We start from the raw sequence: 19,076 nt of genomic DNA on the forward strand, positions 1-19,076 counted from the left end.
CTCTTTTTTACCAGACCTGGTGCCAAAATGTTACAAGCAAAGAGCAAGAATAGGAAAGGCAGAGCCCCTCTCAGGACACCCACTTTGGGTCTGCAGGGAAGGTGTTCCCACACTCCTAGGTGTAGTCTCATTTCATCAGATTTCAGTAGGTGGTGTGTGCGTGGCTGTTGGGGAGGGTATAACGATCAGCATCACCTTGCCTCTACCTATTGTTAAGCACCCTCAGAGAGACCTGAGTAGTTCCCAGACTCAAACTCTTTCCAGACCATATCTCTTTTCAGACCATATCATCACTTGACCTATTGCTCCCTTGGAGAAAAGTTCCATGGTTCTAAGCCTTCTGCCAACCCCAGGCTTCTTTACATGTGTCCTGAGAGCTTCTGGAATTACCTTCTACCCTCCTCCGTATCTCAAAATTCTGAGTGGGAGTGGGGGTTTCCACCAACTGCTTCTGAAGAATATTATCCCACAGTCCCTTCAAGCTCTGCTGGTGTAGGGAATGCTAGAAGAGTCTTCTGTCTTTGTATATCTCTAGAAAAGCCCACACTTTCTAGGCACTGGGAATTGGGAAGAGGTTATTGGGAAAAGCTATAAGCAGAGCCATAACCTTGGAGAAGATATCTCTGTATTCTGAATTCCTAATGGGGTTTTGAGCCTATTTTAGGGACCAGGATGCTTACTTACTATGGTAAGGTCTGAGAAGGGAAGGAGGTCAGTTCCTCAATCATTCATTTATTAATTTATTAATATGTATTTATTCAATACAGACACTGCACCAGGGACTGGGAATATAGTGGTAAACTAGACAAATACCTCTTCCCTGGAACTGGACTTTATAATATAAGGAGGGAAGTAGAGATAAAAACAAACCAGTTCATTACAACTGTGTGAAGGAAACAGTAACAAATGGGAGAGAGAAAATTCAGGAGGTAGAAGAGGCTTACTATGGACATGGGGCTTAAGGGAGGCTTCTTTGAGGAGGTGACATATAAGAAAAGCAGAGAATGAGAGTGAACTAATATATGTATAAGGATTTGCACAAGCACAGCATATGCAAAAGTCCTGAGGCTATAAAGAATTTGGCATATTCAAGGAACTGAAAATTGGCATGACTGAGAAGAGTGATGGGGAAAAGAACTACCTTGGAAGGTAGAGGAGTTGGAGTCAGGGGTCAGGACATCCAGGAAATCCTTAAAACTGTGGAAGGGAATTTATATTTTCTTCTAAGTGCAAATGGAAGCACTGAAGGAGTGAACATAGAAATGATATAGTTTAAATTCAAAGCAAAACCATAGTGAGATACCACATCATACCAGTCAGAATGGCTAAAATTAACTGGTCAGGAAATGACAGGTGTTGGTGAGGATGTGGAGAAAGGGGAACCCTCCTATGCTGTTTCTGGAAATGTGAGTTGGTGCAGCCACTCTGGAAAACAGTATGGAGGTTCCCCAAAAAGTTGGCTACATGGCTACATGGCTACACCATGACCCAGCAATCCCACTACTGGGTATTCACCCTAAAGACACAAATGTAGGGATATGAAGGGGCACATGCACCTGAATGTTTATAGCAGCAATGTTCACAATAGCCAAACTATGGAAAGAACCTAAATGTCCATCAACAGATGAATGGATAAAGAAAATGTGGTGTATATATACAATGGAATACTATGCAGCCATCAAAAAACAAAATCTTGGGCATCTGGTGGCTCAGTGGGTTAAATTCTCTGCCTTCAGCTCAGGTTGTGATCTCAGGGTCCTGGGATCGAGTCCCACATGGGGATCTATGCTCGGTGGGGAGCTTGCTTCCCCCCCGCCACCACGTGCCTCTCTGCCTACTTGTGATCTCTGTCTGTCAAATAAATAAATAAAATCTTAAAAACAACAACAACAAAATCTTACCATTTGCAACAATGTGGATGGAACTAGAGGGTATTATGTTTAGTGAAATAAGTCAATCAGAGAAAGACAACTATCATATGATCTCTGATATGAGGAATTTGAGAGACAGGGCGGGGGATTGTGGGGTGTAGGGAGGGGAAAAAAATGAGACAAAAAGTGACCAGGGAGGGAGAAAACCATAAGAGACTCTTGATGTCAGGAAACAAACTGAGGGTCACTGCGGGGTGGGGAGGAGGGATAGGGTGGCTGGGTGATGGACGCTGGGGAGGGTATGTGCTATGATGAGTGTTGTGAATTGTGTAAGCCTGATGATTCACAGACCTGTACCCCTGAAGCAAAAAATACATTTTATGTTATTTTTTTAAAAAAGAGAAATGACATAGTTTAGATTTACATTTATCCAGATTATCCTGACTGACTCATGGAGACCGGATTGAATGGGCAGACGGTGGAATAGATGGAACTCACCAGTCTGGAGTCTGATTTACAGCACCAGCCAGCTATGGTGGTTGCCTGGTTTGGATTGGAGAGTGGCAGAGAAGCTGAAGAGAGATGGGTGGATTGGAGATCTTTGAAGGTAGACTTCTTAGGAGATAGACTTCATGGATTAGAGGTAGGGCTTGAAGGAAAGGAAGAATCAAGGGTGACTCCTAAGTTTCTATCTTGAGTAACTGAGATGGAAATGATGGGGTGTGGGAATGGGTATGTCTGATTCCTTCAAAATTCATATGGTGAAATCCTCACATCCAATGGGATCAGATTAGGGTGTGGAGACTTTGGGAGGTAATTAGATCCTGAAGGCAGGGCCCTCATCAACAAAACCAACAGCCAAATGAGAGAGGCCTAGGAGACTTTCTCCCCTTCCACCATGTGAGGACACAATGAGATGTCTGCAACCCTCTTAGGGCCCTCACCTGACCATGTTGGCACCCTTATATCACACTCCCAGTCTTCAGAGCTGCAAGACCTAATGTTTGTTCTTATTATGCCTACCAGTCTATGGAATTTTGTTGCAGTAGCCCAAACAGACTAAAACCTCCCCCAAACTAGGAGAGCCAATAAAATATCTGAGAATACCTCGTGGGTCCTTCTATGGTTTCTCATCCTCCACCACCACTTCTTCACTTCCTCTGTTGGAGGGTGCAGTATTGGATGAGCCAGCCATCTACTTCCTGCTCACCTCCAGTGCTCGTGGGATTTCTGAGAAGTTAATATTTATAAGAGCAGCCTAGTGTTATGTTGTGGTTTTTATTTTATCACTGTCTACTATTTTTTCTACACATTCAGCTATTTACAGAACTCACATTCTTTGCAGCTTTTCTGAGAAAACGTGCTTACTCTGTGTCCATTTCATTGCCACTACAAGCCTCTCAAAGCCATCCTTGGGCTTATTTATGCTTAGTCCTGACCTTGTCAGAGAAAAAAACTGAAATACTAGATTCCCCTGTTATCCTTCTCCTGTGCCCCTAAGTGCTTTATGAGTATGCATGAATGTATGTTGGTGCAGACTTGGACAAAATCCAAGAGGGAGGTGCTGTCAATTCAGTGGACATTGGCTGGAGGTCTTCTGAGAAGCTCTGGGTTGTGCTTTGTTTCTGCAGTCATCCCCTCCTGGAAGGATATGCTAACATCATTGCAGTCTCCTAAAGTCAGATATTGGCATACGGGGAGGAGGAAGAAGAGTTGAGACAGGGAAATTCCTAGAGAACTTTTCTGTGCTTTCCTTCCCCACCTTCTCTGAGGAATTTGCACCCTTCTTGCAATTAGGGCTGGCTCTGTCACAATAAAGCAAACTCCACTCTGACACATTTCAGTATCACCAGGAGATGCTAATACATGCAACGTGAGTTCATTTGTTTCAACAATATATTTTGAGCAGCTGTTATGTAGGAGGCAAGATTTGGCACCTAAGGAGTATAGATCTATCAAAGTCACAATCTCTGCAGTCTGTGTACTTAGGAATTGGTTGAGGAAAAAGGAACAAAGAGACTAAGACAAGGAGGAATAACTGTAGCACAAGTCTAACAAAAGAAACTTCTGTCATATGAAAAGGCAAAGTGCCATAGACATCAAAGAAGATAAGATGGATTTACTTGGGAGGATAAGGAACAGCCTCTAAACACTTTGGACAGATGCAGAGTGCTAGGAAGACATAGGCAGGGGTCATCACACAGTGATGAAAGTGGTTGAAATGTTTGCAAATGCATGTGCAGAGGCACAGAGGGAAGAAACCCAATGGGTTGGGTGTAGTTGGTAGAGAAAAGAAGCTCATTTTGACTGAATCTGTCTTATCCTGGGTTTATACTGGAAAGCAGAACCTGAGACAAGGGTTTTCATTCAGATGGTGAGAAATAACTCCAGGAAACAGGAATGGGGCACGGAGAAATGAAGCAGGGAAACGAGATAAGCCAGTGCAAGGGTATGTTCTTGAGCTCAGGGCTGCCATGGGTGGCTATGACTCCATTTTACTGGGACCCTCTGAGGAACCTTGTAGGTAGAATGCATCTCAGAATTGTGCACCTGAAGGACCCAAGAGAGTAGTAGGTTCCCACCCACTCCCACCCCCTACTGGTCAAGGGTTCTTCATGGGCAGGCCCATCTCATTTCCAGGTATGTACATGTGAGTGCCAAGCAAGTTTCTGCAAGTGTCTTTCCCCAAGATGTCCTAGGAGGCTCCGAGCAGAGAGAGACAGCTGCTTGGTGCAGCTGAGATGACATGATGTTAGGTTAACCTTCTCAGAGCTGGTCACACAGCAATGACTAGAGTAAGAGGCAGGCGAACAGGAGGTAAGGGGAGATTCTGGGATTATCTCAGAACCATGGTCAGTGAGGCACCAGAAAGTAATGCCACAAGGGTAAGTTCTGGAAAAATTATGCCTGGCTAAGAAATTTGAACTTAGTTAGCAATGGGTATCCCTTGCAAAACCTGATACCCCTGCTTGTCATGTGCAGAAAAGGGCAAGATCTCCTGTGGGGAGAGAGCCCATCATGCTCACATTCATGTGCATGATATTATGGTAAATTGTAGCTCCTTGTGATTGGCTAAGTGAATTTGGAGATTTTATGATAGGCTTTAAATAAAATAACCCTCACCAAATGGACAACTAGCCTAAAAGCATCCTAATAAAGGAACTGTTGATTAGAGATTTGACTAAAATCCCCGAAAACGTGAATAATAACAGGAAAATATCAAAGCTGGCACTTCTACTTTGTGCTAATTTATAAGTAAAAACAAAGGCAATACAAGAAGTTCTGAGAAGTCACCTGAAAAAAATTTAAACCCATACAAGTGATTCTCCAAAATATGGATTGATTTAAATTCACTAGCGTCAATAATTAATCTTAACCAAAGTACATATTATTGTCAAATTGTTCACTAATGATATTATGAATCCATTATGATGACCAAAAAATGTAAAATTTTTTATTTCACATTTATAATATCCTTTAGATTCATCTTTGGTGGGGCACCTGGCTGGTTTAGTCGGAAGGGCCATGTGACTCTCGATCTCAGGGTCATGAGTTTGAGCCCCATGTGGGGTGTAGAGATTAAATAGATAAAAACTTTAGATTCATATTGGAACACACATCATAATATTTGTAATAAGCATGCAGAATTAACAAATAATACTCTTTTATTGACAGTATTGTATGAACAAAAATGTTTGGAACTCACATCTCTAGGCCATAGGTTGTCAGAAAGAAAAAGAAGAGAGAGGTGTGTACAGGAGGCATTTTGGATGTTGACTTAACTGGATGTGGCAGCTAAGTGGATGGCGGGACAAGATCTGGAAAGAATTAAAAAGTGACCTGAGTTTTATACTAGAATAATGTTCAGAGGGGAGACATGGTGCAGAAAATGATGTCTAAAGGAAGAGGTGGTTTTGGGTGTTGAGAGTGAGGTAGGCTATGGATGGGCATCAGTGCATGCTGGTCTCTCAAAATGACCTATGGTGTTTTAGAATGGAAGGTTCTCTGACTGCTTGATCCTCTGTTCTGGAATCAGCCTCTCACAGCCCAGGCTGATTAGTCCTCAGGCTCTAAATAGAAGTTAGTGGTGTAATTTTTGCCCCTCTCCTTGGTGAGAATAACAGGCTGCCCTGCCATTGTGGAAGTGGCTATGAACCAGTCCGGGTAAGAAACAGACTGAAAGGTAGATGTGGAGCCCTCCCTACTATGGAAAAAGAGAAAGGGCTTCTGTGCTTTCTTCTCCTTGGACATATCCATGATCTTTTTCTCCTAGGATCAGGAAAAAAGCTTATTAGAGAGGATTACTTAGAGAAAGGTCTAAATCAACAAAACCCTGAGAGTGACTGCTTTCCCCAAAGGGAGAAACAGAGGCCAGGGACACAGGCAGGTGAAGGGACACCAGGTGTCAAAACAGACAACCTGCTGGCTCCAATAGCTTGTCTCTACCTCAGCATCCCACAACACCAAGTGCTTCTGATTCTCTGAGACAGGCTTAAGCCCCTTTTGTGGGAGCTTCTAGTGGGCACCCATGTCCACACCATGCAGGTGTGGACATTTCACAAGATTCCCAGCCTCCAAGTGGGTTGACATTTTAAGGCATTCATCATAACCAGAAGGATTCACTTCATGACTACAAATCCTACCTTCAGTGCAGAAACCACAGGCATATAATCCACACAATTCAGACTAATAACTTCCCCTTGTCTCCTATGCCACTCGGTGGCCTTTGCTTAAGTGGGAGCAGCCCAGCATCTTGGAGGAGTTTTGGGAGGCAGTTAAAGAAAACTGAGGATGAAGAAACCATAATTCCTTGACTTTTGAAACATTCTCATGGGTGTACCCTCTGGCTTTCAAAGAATGCTCTGATGTTCAAATTAATGTTACAACCATGCCCATTGACTTGGGGGGTCAGTCAAGTCACATCTCCTTCCTTAAACTGAACAATCTGGATTGAAAAACTGTCATTTTTATTCAGTGATATGTTAAGTGAAATAAAAGGCGTATCTCCCAGTGCTTCTCTCATGAGCTATACCACCACTCACCTTAAGCTGCAGAGTAGGCTGGCCCTGAATTTCTGCACAGAAGAGACAAAGATGGTTGCCCTTGATTCCCAAGTAAACCGGATTGCCTTTCCCCGCATCATGAAATTCTTTGTCTGTACATGTTATTAAATCAAGACTGACTGGAAATACAGGAAAAATGGAAAAAGGTATCAAGCCCCAAGAAGCAGAAAGTCCAGTCCATCTGGCCTGACATTACTCCTCCCAGCCAGGGGAGGGGATGCTGAGCCATCAGGACATTCCCAGAAGGCTCCTCCCATTCACCATGCACCTGAGACCCTTCATCATTATCTGAAGCCCACTTTCATTCTCTTACTTAATATCAGAACCCCAGTTGTTACCAAGGCATATTGCAACCCAAAAATAAAAATAAAACTCCCCACAATATTTGCAGCTAAATTTGATCACATGCTGAAGTTGTAACCCATTAGATAAATGTGGATGTGTTGTGTGGGATTTCTAAGAACGTTTTTTAAAAAGAGTTGACTCAGCTAAGAGAAGCTCCTTTCTTATACCCTTATACCCAGCAGTCTTCTTACTGCTGGCCTCAAATACTTGGATAATGGTTGAGGAGAACTTGGGCTTGGTAAGCAGAAAGCTAGAATTTTTGGACTATGGGGGTATCATAGAGCCACCACACTGGCCTCAGCCTGCCTGCTCAGGCTTCTTTTTCATGAGAAAGAAATAAACTTCTTATTTAAGCCCCAGTTATATGGGTTTTCTGTCACTATTAGCGAAATTTAATTCCCAACTAATTTAGCCCAGGGGCCTGGATGTTCTGCATCTATCCTTCTAGGCAGGGGCCAAGAAATCTCCCATCAACTTTCTTTATTTAATTCCCACTCAGGACAAGGCTGCATGTGTGCCCCAGAGAGTTAGCTGAGGATAAGAGAGACATTGTCATTGCCCCCACAGAAAATGAGACCAAAGATGTAAGTAGAGAAATGACCAGAATAAATTGCAATGCCTGTTTTGGGGGAAGAGACCAAAGCCTGGGACAGTAGGAGTCCAAATTTAGAAGAACCAAGAAAGATCTCTCTGAAGACGTGAAGTTCAAGCCAAGAACTTAAAGTTAAGAGGAAACTAGTATAGGAAAACATGGAGGCTAAAGGAGGTCTAAAAGGAGAGCGTCACAGGGAAAGGATGGACAAAGGCCCCTATGTGGGTCTTTACTGGTGCCCCTGAGATCTCCATACTAGCTCCCACCTCCCACCCCCAAAATACAAACACATGGGAATGTTACTCTTCAATTAACATAGTTCAGAAGGTCACTCTTAATGCTTTGCAGATAATGGATGAGACACTACACAAATGAAGGAGGAGCGAGGACAGTGAGGAGGCAATGGCAGTGGCCCAGGTAAGAGATGATATTATCTCATAAATAAAGCATATTTTGCACATAAAATCCTCCATCTTTGCTGATGGATTGGATAGAGATCAAATCAAGGATGTATCCTGAACTTCTGGCTCGAGGAAACAAGTGATGGTAATGCCACTAATAGAGATGGAGAAGACTGGGCTCATCAGCAGTTTTGAGAAGTCAGACCCCTAGTTCTGCTTGGGATAGATGAAGCTGGAGATGTCTGAGGGGACATGGAAGGACGCAGGTAAATCGTTCAGAGTGGACTTCTGGGTTGGAAGCACAAATGCCAGAGTGATAAATGTGATATATTAATCTAAGAGACCAGATCCCAATCCTTTCAGAGGGGTTACAGACTGATTGCAGACTGAGATCTGAGGATCTGCAACATTTGGAGATTTTATAGAGAAAGTGGAGCTGGAAAGGAGAATGCCAAAGAGAAGTCAGGGAACCACAAGAGAATATTTCTACAGAAGAAGATGGGAAGTGTTCAAGAAGGAAAGAGTTACTGATTATGCTGACTGTAGCTGAGGAACCAAACATTGTGAGGATAGGGAAGCATATCTGGTGACCTTGGGAAGAGGAGCGTGAGAGAACAGTTCAGAAGTCAGGTTGTTTGATGCAAGCATGAGCAGCAGAAGAAGTAGAAACAGGTTGTGTAGCCAGCTCTTCCATGAATACTAGTATATAGCACTGTGTAGAGATTGGTATACAGGGGGAAAGCGTGGTTAGCAAGAATGGAATGTGGGAATCAAGAGAAGGAATTTAGCATTAAGCTTAGAAATATTATATTAGAGCATGTCTGTCAGTGATAGAAAGGATCCACCAGACAGACGAAGGTAGAATATATAGGGAAGAGAAAAATTAAATCAAACATTGAAGTCCTAACAAAAGGGAAAGAAGGTGAGGCAGATGGACTTTTGCTGGGAGGAAGGAATATCCCCCATTATTAGAAGAGAGGACACCGAATTAGGAAAGTGTACAGGTTTGGTGGTGAAAAGATGATTAAATTTGATTCTGGGGACATAAGTGGCGATGGTTGAAATTTAAAGAAGAGAAACTCCAAGGGGAAGCTCAACTGCTGCCTAAGTGGGCAACCTCTTCTTATCTGAAGACATTATCTCTTGATAAAGAACTGTCAACCCCTCACACCCTCATCTCTAGGTACAGGGATTCTTCTGTGGAAGAGAACCTTCTTGTCCTTCCTGTGAATATTGGGCTGCCACCCAGAAGTAGAAAAGGCCCAAGGCCAGACTCAAGCAAGCTCGGTCCCATTCCTAGTCGAGCTGGTGTCCCTTTTACAGGCAACAGTGGCTTTGATTGTCACTCACCAGGTTTGACATTGCTGCTAAAAGGAGTTGCTATTAGTGAATTTTCTCTCAGGATCCACACCATTTGTTGAGAATCATGAACACCAAAGGTTCTGGGAAACTCTGCCACTGAGAGAAGACAGAAAAGCACAAAACACATATGAGGTTATTCTACACTTCAGGACTCTATCTGCATCATGGTAATAATGGTTTTTGAATCCTTGAGGGTAGGATTACTGCTCTGAAAAAGAGTAGCTATAAGGAAAAAGGAAGAAGAAATATGGCAGGAACTGGTTTGTGGATCAAAGCATCTGTAAGATTCTATCTGCATTTATAGTTCCCAACAGATTTTCAAAATTTGTCTTTTTTTCTAGGGATGTCAATGACTTATTGTTTTCTGATTGATAGTCTCTGGGTAGTGAGAGAACCAAAAATATTCAAATTGTCATCAGTAGGTTTCTTGTTTTTTTTCCTTTGCTCTCTTTACCAAAATAAATAATAATTCTGAACATACGTAATAAGAAAAGAGCTAAATGCTCTGAGATTTTCAAATGCAGGTTTTGTAATCTGCATGGTTTAGTAAGAAATAAATGCATCTATAGCTGATTAAATGATAGGGGCCCTTGTACTCTATTGTCTTTGGGGAGGCAGGATGGAGAAATTTCCAAGCTGGCTTTAAATTCACCACTCACCTTGTGGGGTAGCCATGACTGCTTCCGATGTTCCTGGGATAGAGGAGGTAGATTAGATAATAGAGAAGAGGTTGTCAGCAGCTGGTCTTGTGGGGGAAAGAAAGAAGAAAAACATGTCATCCATTTCTCACCACCCCTCTTCCACCCTAGAATTTTGTGTAAAAAATTTTTTGAGAAACCTGCCCCAAGATCCTGTCCCAGATGCACATTTGAGACTAAGGATGGGGTTTTCTAATGGAAACTCTCATCCCGTCATGACTAGGTAGTCCTCGTTCTCCAGACTCTGATGGCCTTGAGATGCCCTCCATCCATCACATCTGTGGTTGTGAGAAGGTTCCAGAGCATCACCTCAGGCACTGCTTAGAACAACAAGTCTCTGGATTTAAAGGAAGGAATGGAGGTGAGGAGACTGTGCACCTATCTCCAGTCTGGCCTCCCATATGGCTGCTGAGGCACCAATCATCTTGACTTCAGGCTTGAAAACCTCTGAATAACGGGCAGCAAATCTACCTCTCTGACCTGCATCTTCCCCCATTCTTCATCCAAAGAGGCATTGCTAGGATATTGCACATGGACATCCACAAGCTCTATTAGGTATTTTGACTGTCAGGGGCCATCTGTCCCTGGGCTCCTAATTAGAGAACCAGGACAGTTCCCCAAGAAGGCCACAAACTCCGCATATTGAAAGCCAGCTGTTCACATCCCTTCCCATCCCAGGATCCTCACAGCCTGATTAAACAGTTATAACTGGACAGGGAGTAAGCAAATCACCACCTGCACTCTTAGAAGAAATCCTCACTCCTCCAGCACCCTGTGCTTCCGCCAAGGTTCCCCAAAGCCCCCCAAGGCTACACATAGAGTAGTGAAACAAGACTTCCCACAAATGGCTTCTGAGCTGAAATTACCTTTGTCCAAGAGATCCTCTTATTCCTGGATCCAAAGTTAAGGTTCTATCTGCATCCAAGGGCGCTGGAAAGCTATCTAAGACTCTTAACTTTTACTGAAGGAGAGACCAGACACCCAGATGCAAGAGAAGATCACAGGTCACCAGGCTTCATGACTAAAGGCTGCACCTGTAATCTCTATTATGGACTATGGCTTTCTCAGGACTCAAGTGCTGTGACTGAATCGAACAGGTCCCGAGCATTTTATCCACACTGGGAAGGAAGGAGGTTTTGCCTCACTTGGGCTGGGACTGCCTAACACTCAATATTTACTGGTTCCTGGTGCCAGAGGATTCATTGAGTATGTAAATGTCAACCAAGCATTATTATGACTTGTCTATTCACGCTGAAAAAGTAGGGCATGTCAAGCCCTTAAGAGCAACAACCAGGAAATATAGTCATCAACACTGAGCTTGAGGAAAAGAAACATTATGGGACTGCCCCAGGGCTGATGACTGGATTCTTTTGCCACAAAATGACATACTGAGATGTTATTCCCAGGAGTGGAAGCCCCTAGTAGGTTTAAGAAAGACTAAAGAAGAGGTGGGTCCTCGAAGACCTGTGAAGCTTACTCCTGGACCACAGTCACCATACTCTCTGTCAATCCCAGACCAGTTAAAAATGCCCCAGTATATGCTTCTCCAGCTTTTCAGAGTCTGTGTACATGCTGCTTCTCCATTCAAGGGAGCCTCCCCCGGACAAAGCCTGCTCCTGGGCACCTGCCTATCACTGACTCTGGATCACTGCCCTGGATTAATGGGAAAGGGAGCCTGGCTCCCAGTACTCCACAGCTCTGAGCTAGCAGACACACATTAGGCCTTACATAAAGGAAAACTAAGGCTGTTGAACTCTGTGCCAGTCCCTTCAGGCCCATGGAGTTCACTGTCCCTGGGACATTTCCTTGCACCTATCAGCTTCACACTTCAAGGGTATTCATCTCAAGGGAAACCTCAACCAATGCGGGAAAGGGCTTGTGGATAAATGTCAGTTTCCCCAGATTCTGGTGGGACAATGGTAGGGTTTCTCAGGGAGAATCCACACTAAGAGAGTAGTTAAGTGTTCAGAAGCCATAGATTTGAACTCGAAAGAAGTATGTTCACAATTAGGCTTTGCTACTTTCAGACTTGTGTCCTTGGCAGAGTCCTTTCACTTCTCTGATCCTCAAATAACTATTCTATGAAATGCATTGTACTTTGCTGGATTATCATGTGGGTTAAAGAGTAATCAAAGCACTCAGCACATGACAGCTTCCTGTAGTAACTGATCTACTAAGTCTCCTATGTCTCTCACAAGACCACAGATCAGCCTACTTGTCTCTATCAGCCTTTTTGCTTTGACCACTAAATACATCATCCCAGCTCTTGACATTTGTGCTACCTCATTAACCTAACATCCTCATGTCTACACTGTATACACTTCCAAGGGATTCCCACTGCACAATGGGAAACAAAAGGTCATTAGGGTCTTCTCCTGGATAGCCCTATCACCATTCCCTCGGGAGCATGGAATCATGAAGCACTCACACCTAAATGTGCAGTACGTGCCTCTGAGTCAAAACTATGATTCAGAATCAATCTGTGGCTATGATGAGGAGTTGCCCTCGGTATCCATTAACATGAGTTGATTTCTATGCTTTAAGAAGAAAGTTCAAAGCCTATGATATCACCCCCATGCTCCCTGTATAGGACCAGACCCACTTGGATATTTTGAGGAGAGAGATTCAATGTCCTGCCATAGGGTACAAAGAAGCAAATATTCAGGATACACTGGTATGGATGATGCATGCAAACACATTCAGAGCCACAGCCAATAAGACACGGATCCTTTCAGAGTCATTATTTCATCCTATAAATATATGGAGCTCCATGTAGCTGGTGCCATTAGTTGAGGTGATTGGAGTTTTGGTGATACCAAATAACCCAAGACCTCTACTTATGTCTCCCTAGTATGGAGGTGCATTCTTTACTACCAAGGTAGTGAATGACCCTGAGAAGGGACACTGTGTCAAATATGTGAAGGAAATTTCTCTCTCTGTAAGAAAAGCACACCATAGGAATAAAATCTAGAGATATAGCCTTCCTTCTCTCTTCAGGTAGCCAGAACTGGATCCAGCTTGGTATTTCATTCCTTTGTCCACCCATATCTATCCTTCACTGCTTCACATCAATATAGAATATATATAATATAGTCACCTTAGTTCCATAAATCCTTCCCAATTTCTATAGCACAATTCCCATCATTCAGCTTGACCACTGTTCACATTTCACCAAGTTATTAGATGGAACCATCCTTGTTCTATATATCTTCAATATTCAAAGCATGATCTGTGGACCAGTAGTATTCGCATCACCTGGTAGCTTCTCAGAAATGCAGAATCTTAGTGTTTATCCCAGACTTCTGGAATAAGGATCTGAAATAAAGGAACATTAAAACTACCATATTTTCTGTACTGATATAACACACACACACACACACACCATACTCTAGTCACAGCAGCACACACACACACACACACACACACACAAAAAGATGTCAAGACTCAGCGGCCATCTAGGACTGGAGAGGGGGCAAGAAAACCAGATGTAGACCTACCCTTACCTTCCTGAAATCCCTGAGACCCATGAAGTGGGCTGTCTTGGCACAAAGAGGGGAAGGGAAAGATATAAAGAAAAGAAGTAATTCCAGGAAGGCTGTGGCCATGGACAAGCCCTCTGGAGGACTTCTACTTTGAGTACTCACATCTTGTTTGAGCCAAGAACTCAAGCTGTATTTGGTTTAATATAGATGAAACACTTTCCACCAGAAACAAAGAGAAAGCCTCTCTAGAGAAGGGCAGAGCCACTTAAATAATTTTACAAAGGCAACAAGCCACAAGTAGTTGGAGATTACCAGGCATACAAGTAAACAAGATCACAAGAACAAGAACCAAAAAAAATTAACAAAGCAAGATAGCAGAAATGTACACAAATAAGAGACTCTGTAATTATCATACACAGAGCTTAAAACAACTACCTTAACCATATTAAAAAAGCAAATAACAAACATGGGTATATTTTTCTAAAACAGCAAACTATGAAATGTGGTAGATTTGAAAGAGTTAAATAGCATCTCTACAATTACATAACACAACAAATAAAATTATATAAACCAAAATTTGTATTTGGCAACAGACAACACACAGCAGAAAAATTAGAGAGTACTATTAGCTTATGGTATAGGAAATTCTAGCACTCACTGCCTTCCAGAAATGTCAATTTGAACAATTATCCATATATAAAAATACCTCTACAAGAGCTAAGAATTCCAGGTAAGGGATAACAGCACCTGGGTAGAATACAGAAATAAGAAAAGATGCACTGAAAAGGGAGTAGGAAACATAGTTTCACATTACTCCCATTACCCAGCCCCCCTCAACAAAGCCAAGGTAGCCCAACATGGAAAGAGATATCCAACTCATGGGAAGAGAGTGAATTAAGGAACTGACTTCATGTGGTCTCTACCACCAGTCCACACCAGCACTGGCAGCAGCACCATGCTGACTCCTGTGGCCTGAGGCTCTGGGCCTAGCCCAGCATCAGGCTGGTCTTCTGGTAGACTCCAACACCCAGACTATTAGTCCATCCCAGCACAGGGTACACCTCCCAAAACCCAGGCTCCAGGCAGCCTCCTGCTAATCCAGACTCCCCCAGGCCTCCCTAGCATCAGGCTGACTCTCATGGCCCTAGGCTACCAGCCTCCCCCAGCACCCAAGCCCAGCCTTCACAAACCTAGACTCCAGATAAGCTCCCATGGAATGAGGCTCCTTGCCTTCCCCAGTTCCAAGCTGGTACCATTGTCCCCAAGATTCAGGCAGTCTCCCATGGATTCAGGCCCCCAGGATGCCCTAGCACTAGGCCAGACCCCATGTCCTCAAGGATATAGACAGGTTACACCCATAAACCTAGGCTCCAGTTGGGCTCCCATGGATGTCAGCTACCAGCCCACTACAGCACCAGGATGGTCCCTAAAGCCCCAGTTTCCAGACCAACTCCCATGGCCCCAGACTCCAGGCTAGCCCCTATGGATCCAAACTCCAGAGTGTCCCTCATGGCCCTTGCAGCTACAGGCTACAGGCTAACTCTCATGGACCTAGGCTTCAGGCTTGCCTAAGTGCTAGGGTGGCCTTCACCGTCCCAGCTTCTAGGTTCCCATGAAACCAGATTCCAGGGGTATCCCACCACCAGGCCAGCCCCTGTGGACCCAAACACGAGGCTCATCTTATACAGACCCCAGTCCCAGGCCTACCACCATAGACAGGCACTGAGCCTGTGAACCCAGTGAACCCAGATTATCAGACTGGCCTCTGTGGACCCAAGCAGAGGCCTGCCCACCTGCTGACCCAGGCACCAGACCTGCCTACCTGCCAACCCAGGCACCAGACCTGTCTGAGAATTTCAATACCATGCCCACCCAGAATCTCTGGACCAAGCTGACTGGTAAAGGGCTTTCCCTTTCATAGCCAACCTACAAAAAAATGAAAAGAAATTCCTACCTCCTTAAATGCACAGACACCATTAAAGTTCACAAGGATCACAAATAATCCAGGAAACATGACACCACTAAAGAAAACTAATAAAACTCCAATGACTGACCCTAAAGAAATGGAGATAAATGAATGATCTATGAACCCTGAATAATCCTCTTAAAGAAATTTAGTGAACCACAAGAACACACAAGTAGACAACAAAAAAATATGTATATCAAATAACCACCTTACTTTGTATACCTTAAACTTACACAATACTATATGTCAATTATATCTCAACATATCTGGAAACAATAAAAGAAAAAGAATTAATAAATTGAAGATAAATGAGAAGAAATACAAATTATAGCACAGACACAGGAATGTTGGAAAATACAGAAAAGGGTGGAAAAGATGTGGGTAATAAATTGAGAAAGCTATGCCATTTATTGGAGTCAAAAAAGAAAAGATAAAGTAGGGCAGAGGAACTATTTGAAGAAAAAATTGCTGGCATTCCTCAAACTGATGAAGACACCAATTCACAGTTTTAAGAAACACAATAAATCCCAAGTAAGGTAAATAAAAAGAAATCAGTATCAGACTGAAATTGCATAGAATCCAAGACAAAGATAAGCAAGTAAGAGAAACAGATAATAAAAAGGCACCATCTTCAAGGAAGCAGAAGACTGACAACTAACTTTTCACTAACAACAATGGAAGTTAGAAGACAGTAGAATGATATCTCAAACATGGAAAGAAAAAACTTGTAATGGAATTCCACACTCTGGAGAATTTCTTTCCAGATTAAAGGCAAATCAAAAACAGTCTCAGATAACTTAAAGCTCACGATGTGGAAAGGCTCACTTTAGGGAATAATAAAAAAAGGGGCATCAAGCCAAGAATTCTCTATAGCAGAGAATTTTTTTAAGATTTTATTTATTTGAGGGGCGCCTGGGTGGCTAAGTGGGTTAAAACCTCTGCCTTCGGCTTGAGGGGTCCTGGGATTGAGTCCCACATCAGGCTTTTTGCTCCTCAGGGAGCCTGCTTCCTCCTCACTCTCTGCCTGCCTCTCTGCCTACTTGTGATCTCTGTCTGTCAAATGGATAAATAAAATCTTTTTTAAACGAGAAACTGAGTGAGAGAGAGAGCACGAGCAGGGAGAGGAGCAGAAGCAGACTTCCTGCTGAGCAGGGAGCTTGATTTGGGACTCAATCCCAGGACCCCAGGATCATGACGTGAGCCAAAGGCAGATACTTAACCAAATGAGCCACACCAATGCCCTCGATAGTAGAGAATTCTATGCTTTTTTTTTTTTTTTTTTTTTTTTTTTTCAGAAATAGCTCTTTGTGTGTTACTGAGCCCTCAGGGAGAAACAAACACATATATGAGGCACCTAGTAAACATTCATCCCAAACTGTCCATTTTGATTTTAATTATGTCAGACTATCAAGCAATAAAGTTAGACACATGCCCAGAAGCTCTTCACTCTCAATCCAGAATTGACCCCAAGCAGAACTAGAGGGTTCATGTAAGCAATATGCGCATGTAATGAAGATCCCCATGTCACCAGCATAGTTGCCACAGTGCCCTTCCCCTAGCTTGCCTTTCCAGTCATATGAAGGGTCCCCCTATTATCAGTTCAAAGAGGAGAAAAAAGCCCAAGTATCATTTACACTTTGGTCAGCTCAATATGAGCTATCAGGCAAAGGTGGATGAGAGCTGTTTTACAAACACACTTGGCAGTGTCCTTAAGGAACAGTAAATAGAGGAAATAGTCAATGGGAATAGCTGGGAATAAGGCAACAGGTCATTCACTTACTATGAAAATAACAGTGTCCCAAAGGAACAATACACACAGATTCCTTCCTAGACAGTAGTCAATGAGTGGCTTGCTGATCAGAAGACTGAAAGATAAGGAGATATGGAGTAAAGGCATGTGGATGGGTATACGGGAGTGGACACAAAATGTGAAGATGTTTGTATTATATGTTAATGCCCACCAGTGACCACAGAAGAGTCACTAGATACACAAGCAAATAAAACCACTCTGCTAGTTGACATTACCTACTACCCTAGAACAGACATGATGGGCATATGAACAGTGGGAGTGCATTCTATTTCATAAGTTCCTTAGTAAAACATTGATTCTTAGGCTGTGCTGTAAACCTACTAATTTGGAATTTTGAGAGAAATGTTTTTTTTTACACTATTTTTTTTTAATTTCTTTTCAGTGTAACAGTATCCATTGTTTTTGCACCACACCCAGTGCTCCATGCAATACGTACCCTCCCTAATACCCACCACCTTGTTCCCCCAACCTCCCACCCCCTGCCCCTTCAAGATCCTCAGGTTGTTTTTCAGAGTCCATAGTCTCTCATGGTTCACCTCCCCTTCCAATTTCCCTCAAGTCCCTTCTCTCCATCTCCCCTTGTCCTCCATGTTATTTGTTATGCTCCACAAATAAGTGAAGCCATATGATAATTGACTCTCTCTGCTTGACTTATTTCACTCAGCATAATCTCTTCTAGTCCCATCCATGTTGCTACAAAAGTTGGGTATTCATCCTTTCTAACGGAGGCATAATACTCCATAATGTATATGGACCACACCTTTCTTATCCATTCGTCCATTGAAGGGCATCTTGGTTCTTTCCACAGTTTGGCGACCGTGGCCATTGCTGCTATAAACACTGTTGCTGGGAATGCAAGTTGGTGCAGCCACTTTGGAGAAGAGTGTGGAGATTCCTCAAGAAATTAAAAATAGAGCTTCCCTACGACCCTGCAATTGCACTCCTGGGTATTTGCCCCAAAAATACAGATGTAGTGAAAAGAAGGGCCATGTGTACCCCAATGTTTATAGCAGCAATGAGAGAAAAGGGTTTTGATTCACTAGATCCAGAGTGAGCCCAAACATCTGAGCTTTTATTTCAGACCCGAGATGATTCTGATATTACTTCAAGTTTGAGAAATACAGATACACAATATATTTCAGTACTGACGCCATTTATTTTATTTTTTTTCAGTGTTCCAAAATCCATTGTTTATGCATCACACCCAGTGCTCCATGCAATACGTGCCCTCCATAATACCCACCATCAGGCTCACCCAATCCCCTCACCCCTCCCTTCCAAAACCTCAGATTGTTTCTCAGAATACACAGTCTCTCATGGTTTCTCTCCCCCTCCAATTTCCCCCAATTCACTTCTCCTCTCCATCTCCCAATGTTTTCTGTGTTATTCCTTATGCTCCACAAGTAAAACTATATGATAATTGACTCCATGCTTGATTTATTTCACACAGCATAATCTCTTCCAGTCCTGTCCATGTTGACACAAA

At 43.1% G+C, this 19,076-nt stretch overlaps 1 protein-coding gene across 3 annotated transcripts; it reads right to left on the reverse strand.

The window, feature by feature from the left end:
* Positions 1-5,513: 5,513 nt before the first annotated feature.
* LOC101680219 (interleukin-36 beta) lies at positions 5,514-13,614 on the reverse strand. 3 transcript variants are annotated; one of them, XM_004742407.3, is made up of 5 exons: positions 13,430-13,614; positions 10,294-10,379; positions 9,623-9,730; positions 6,914-7,053; positions 5,514-6,140 (listed from the first exon to the last, which is right to left on the reverse strand). In XM_004742407.3, exons 2-5 carry the CDS (start codon positions 10,307-10,309, stop codon positions 5,928-5,930), a joined length of 477 nt encoding a protein of 158 aa, XP_004742464.1. In that variant the 5' UTR covers positions 10,310-10,379; positions 13,430-13,614; the 3' UTR covers positions 5,514-5,927. The 3 variants fall into 3 exon arrangements, with proteins under 3 accessions (XP_004742464.1, XP_004742463.1, XP_004742462.1); XM_004742406.2 differs by lacking the exon at positions 13,430-13,614 and adding an exon at positions 11,199-11,466 and having other exon boundaries at positions 10,294-10,326; XM_004742405.2 differs by lacking the exon at positions 13,430-13,614 and adding an exon at positions 11,199-11,465.
* Positions 13,615-19,076: the final 5,462 nt, after the last annotated feature.

The sequence above is a fragment of the Mustela putorius genome, unplaced genomic scaffold (genome assembly GCF_011764305.1).
Source record: "Mustela putorius furo isolate JIRA1106 unplaced genomic scaffold, ASM1176430v1.1 tig00000281_pilon_pilon_pilon, whole genome shotgun sequence".
NCBI lineage: Eukaryota > Metazoa > Chordata > Mammalia > Carnivora > Mustelidae > Mustela > Mustela putorius.

Excerpts from the sequence above, each read along its gene's own strand:
- LOC101680219 (XM_004742407.3), bottom strand. Across the intron at positions 7,054-9,622 it reads TAGCAGCAATGTCAAACCTG|TCAGTCTTGATTTAATAACA; the intron begins GTGAGTGACAAT and ends CTGTATTTCCAG. Across the intron at positions 6,141-6,913 it reads AGCCTACTCTGCAGCTTAAG|GAGAAAAAGATCATGGATAT; the intron begins GTGAGTGGTGGT and ends TCCTGATCCTAG.